We start from the raw sequence: 3,874 nt of genomic DNA on the forward strand, positions 1-3,874 counted from the left end.
TGCCAAGGCTATTTGGACTGACTTCACACTTGTTCTCTCTCTCCACTTGTCCAGGGTCTATAAATCGGTCACTTCCTTGCCCAAGAACTAGTTAATCGCACTACTAGACTTCCTATAAGTTTCAACTATTTAATGTTTTAGCACAAGTTGTGTGTATAGATCCTACAATATGCCAAGGCTATGGTTCCTACAATATGCCCAAGTTAAGCTTCCCTACCCAAAAAGCTATCCCCAATTATCCTAAAAGCAAAATTTTCTCCTTTTTAATACACGTGACTTTAACGTTTCCCTTAAATTTAAATGAAACAATAAACCTTGGAGAGAGACTTTTGAACGAGTCATAAATTTACTTCCGGATGCTCAAACATACTCATACACAAGAGTCAAGGAGTCTCTATGGAAGCTCTATGGAAGCTGGAGGCTGTAAAGAGTTTTGGCTTCGGACTTAGTGATCTGCAAAAGCCCACAATGAGATACGAGAAGATGTTACAAAACTACGTTGATCTTGCTTGGCTTAGGTGAAAGGAGCAATTTCCGAGTTTGTCATACAAATATGGTAGAAACTGTTTGAATCTCGAGTGTCCAAGAAGTTTCTAAGCATCACGATTCACAGGGCTAAAGCCATGTCAGAGAATGTAGACGGGGGACCTTGACGAATGTCTTATCATGTGAAGGATGGAACAATCTGTCAGAAAGCATGAATAATCAATCATGTGAGTAGTTCCACCGATGAACCTCTTCTGCAATAATGTCAGCCCAAACCCAAGATGTGTACATTCTCCATTGTCTAGAACTTGTATTAACGAGTACATAATCCAACTTTTGCAAGGATTGCACTGAAAACACAACCATGGGAATCATCAGAGCTTATGCTAAGGCTCTCCAGAGTACTCTTTCAAAGGGCAGCAGCCATGAAATCGTAAGCGAAGAGCTTACAGAAAGCATTTTGAATGCTGAGACCATCTCCTTGCATGGAAAGAGTCTCCCGAAAGATGTAATGAATAATTACCTTAAGATGCATTAAGTGGAGAATAAGCACACAGACGTGCTGAGACAAGGAGCACTCAAACATGCTGCAGATGGAAGAGGCAAGGGTGAGGAAATCTTCCCTCTCAAGCCTGCGTGAGAGAGCGGATGTAGTCATCGAACATCTTGGCCTCAATGTTGATCTCTTGGATGATGGCCTCGGATGCCTGATACAAGAACTTGGGACCATCTTCCATCATATGCTCAAACCACTGTGCCACAGTCATGCTGTCCAAGCTAGGCACCTCCGTTTTCTCTGCATCTGCTAGGAAGGCTTCTGTGATGCTGCATTTCCTAGGGTTTCTCTGCACTCTCTGCGAGCTTTTCTCTGCATCATCTTGGGTTTCTCTGATCTCTTTCTTGGCAGAAGATGCCGACAGCCTAGCCCTGCCATGAGGACCTCCTCTTCCTCTCTTTTTTGGTCCGATACTGTCATCATCTTCTATCAAGATGGCATATTCTGGCCCAATTTTGCCATATTTGGCCCCAATTTTGCCATGTTCCAGCCCAATGTTAGCAGAAGGTATGGATGTTCTGGTCTTGGTGGCATTTGGCCTGTTCTTCTGTTCAAAAGCAGTTGTGATCTCAGCTCTAATGGTGGTCTCCTCTCCAATTTTGATGAGATCTCGGGAGGACAAGGGCATGGCCTGCGTGGGCTCTAACGGCACGCCATTGAGGAGGGTGCCGTTGGAGCTGTCATTGTCGGTGACCGTCCATCGCTGGTCTTGCTGGCAGAAGCAGAAGTAGAGGTGCTTCTGAGAGATGCCGGGGTCTCTGGCTATCTGGAGGGTGTTCCCGCGAGACCTGCCAAGCCAAGTGATGGCGGACGGCTGGCAGTCCAGCACATGGCCTGCCTTGGGGCCTTGCTCGATATGTAGGCGGAGGGGGGGCTTCGACATTCTTCTGTTTGACAGCTGCAGAAAAAAGAAGAAGGTGGAGGAGGAGGGGGGAGGAGGAGGGATCACTCAATCAGTCCAAAAAGATAGCCGTTTGCACCCCAATTTTTCAAATTTTCAATTTTGCTTTTCGGAATTTGGGAAAGATATGGTCTAGGTGGGGGAGACCTCTTTAGTTTTCGTTTTTTTCTTTTTTTTTAAATACAAATTACCAAGAGGTTTCTTCTTATTTTGGAGTAAGGTCATGTTGTTGTTTATCCGATTGCTACAACTTTAGAAAACGATCGGTTTTGTCCCGTTCCATTTCCCTAATGGAACAAATTCCACCCTTACTATTCCCCAACACAACTATTCCCAAACTCCATCTAGGGAACTAGCCGTTCCACCCGATGAAATGGCAACAAGCAGACACAAGGCAAACATTGAGTTCCATGCAACCAATATTCATACGGATGGAAATGCAAACATGGCCTCAAATAGCGCGACTTCCTCTTTTCATCATGAGTTGCCGAATAATGCCCCCTTGAATGATGAAGCTCTGAACTTCAACTCCACCCCCAATACATCATGATAGGTTGCTGGCCTATCCACTAGATCTCCGCACCGCAAGCTCCAAACGTTGATGCTCTTCTCTCCTCATATGCCACCACCCTTCACAACCTAGGTTTCTAGCTTCAACCTGACAAGCTATGGATGCATAATCATAGCGGCTTCATCGATGAACAAAGATGACACTTTCCTCAAGTGTCTAACTTGCTTCTACTCTAGAACTTGGACCTTGCCTCCCAAAGTAGAGACATTCCAACATCTATCCTCATGGATGCTTACAGAGCTCGCCTTTGCCATGGTCAAGGAGCTACTAGGAGAGAGCTTGAAGGTTAAAAAAATAATGGTCAAAATAGAAGAGAAGAAGGAGGGTGCCCTAGGAAAGCCTTGAAAGGGTTGCACAAGCAAAGCAACCCCAACAACAACCAAGTGCACTAGGAAAAAGGTAACTCTACTCAATTGTCCCTTGCCAAGGTATTCAACACTAGAAAGAGGTATTTGCTAATAGAGCCCTAATTGGGCTATGCCATGGCCCTCGTCCCCCTATTGAATACTTCAAGAATTGGGCCAAATTGAATTGGGAACCTTTGGGTAGTTAGGTTGTAGTACCCCAATACCTAGCTAATAACTATTTCATTCTTCTATTTAAATTTGAGGAGGTTGCTCTGAAAGTGTTAGGTTATGGCCAATGGATGGTTAGAAATGCACCATTAATCTTGTTTATGTGGTCTTGTGATTTTAGCCCTAATAGCTCCAAATCTACTAAGCTCCCTATATGGGTAGAGCTACTTGACTTACCCATGTATCTCCATCCCTACCTTAAAAACATCACCTCACTATTAGGTAGGATACTCATGCAAAAGCCATAAATATCTGGAGCCCCAGATGGTATCCATAGGTTCTAGTGGATTTGGATTTGGTCTCGGGTAAGTTACTCATAAATATATGTGTGCATCACGTGGTTCAAAATAATGTATTTTTAAAATATCATTTTTTAACATTGTTTACATACTGAAGGATGTAATATAAAGGGGTTATTTACAGATTGAATAGAAAAGGGTTATGCTTTATTCAAAAAAATTTCATAGATAAGGATATTTATAAATAGGCCTTGAACGTATGTGATGTAGAGGATATGCATACAGTAACTTCCCTAAGGATTTGGTAGTTGACCTCCCTAACCACCTAAAGATTACTAATGAATTTGGCGTGCATGTTCTAGATCAACCAGTAGTTTACAAAGTAGCATTAAACACCAAACAGTCACCCACCATGGGAGAGCTCTTTGGGCACAAAAATACAAACAATGTGCTAGCCTTGAAGCCCTAGTGGGCCAAGGACATCTAGAAGCCCAGAATATGAGCTCTTAAAATTGAAATCAGATCTCAAATAAGAAGAGGAACTAG

At 43.2% G+C, this 3,874-nt stretch overlaps 1 protein-coding gene across 1 annotated transcript; it reads right to left on the bottom strand.

Moving 5' to 3' along the window:
* Window positions 1-341: 341 nt before the first annotated feature.
* LOC148017798 (uncharacterized) lies at window positions 342-1,981 on the bottom strand. Its single transcript, XM_087661827.1, has one exon. It carries the CDS (start codon window positions 1,923-1,925, stop codon window positions 1,113-1,115), a length of 813 nt encoding a protein of 270 aa, XP_087517953.1. The 5' UTR covers window positions 1,926-1,981; the 3' UTR covers window positions 342-1,112.
* Between the last annotated feature and the right edge of the window lie 1,893 nt (window positions 1,982-3,874).

The sequence above is a fragment of the Lygodium microphyllum genome, chromosome 21, assembly GCF_053477565.2.
Source record: "Lygodium microphyllum isolate KBCC chromosome 21, Lygodium_microphyllum_v1.1.10, whole genome shotgun sequence".
NCBI classification, from domain to species: Eukaryota; Viridiplantae; Streptophyta; class Polypodiopsida; order Schizaeales; family Lygodiaceae; genus Lygodium; species Lygodium microphyllum.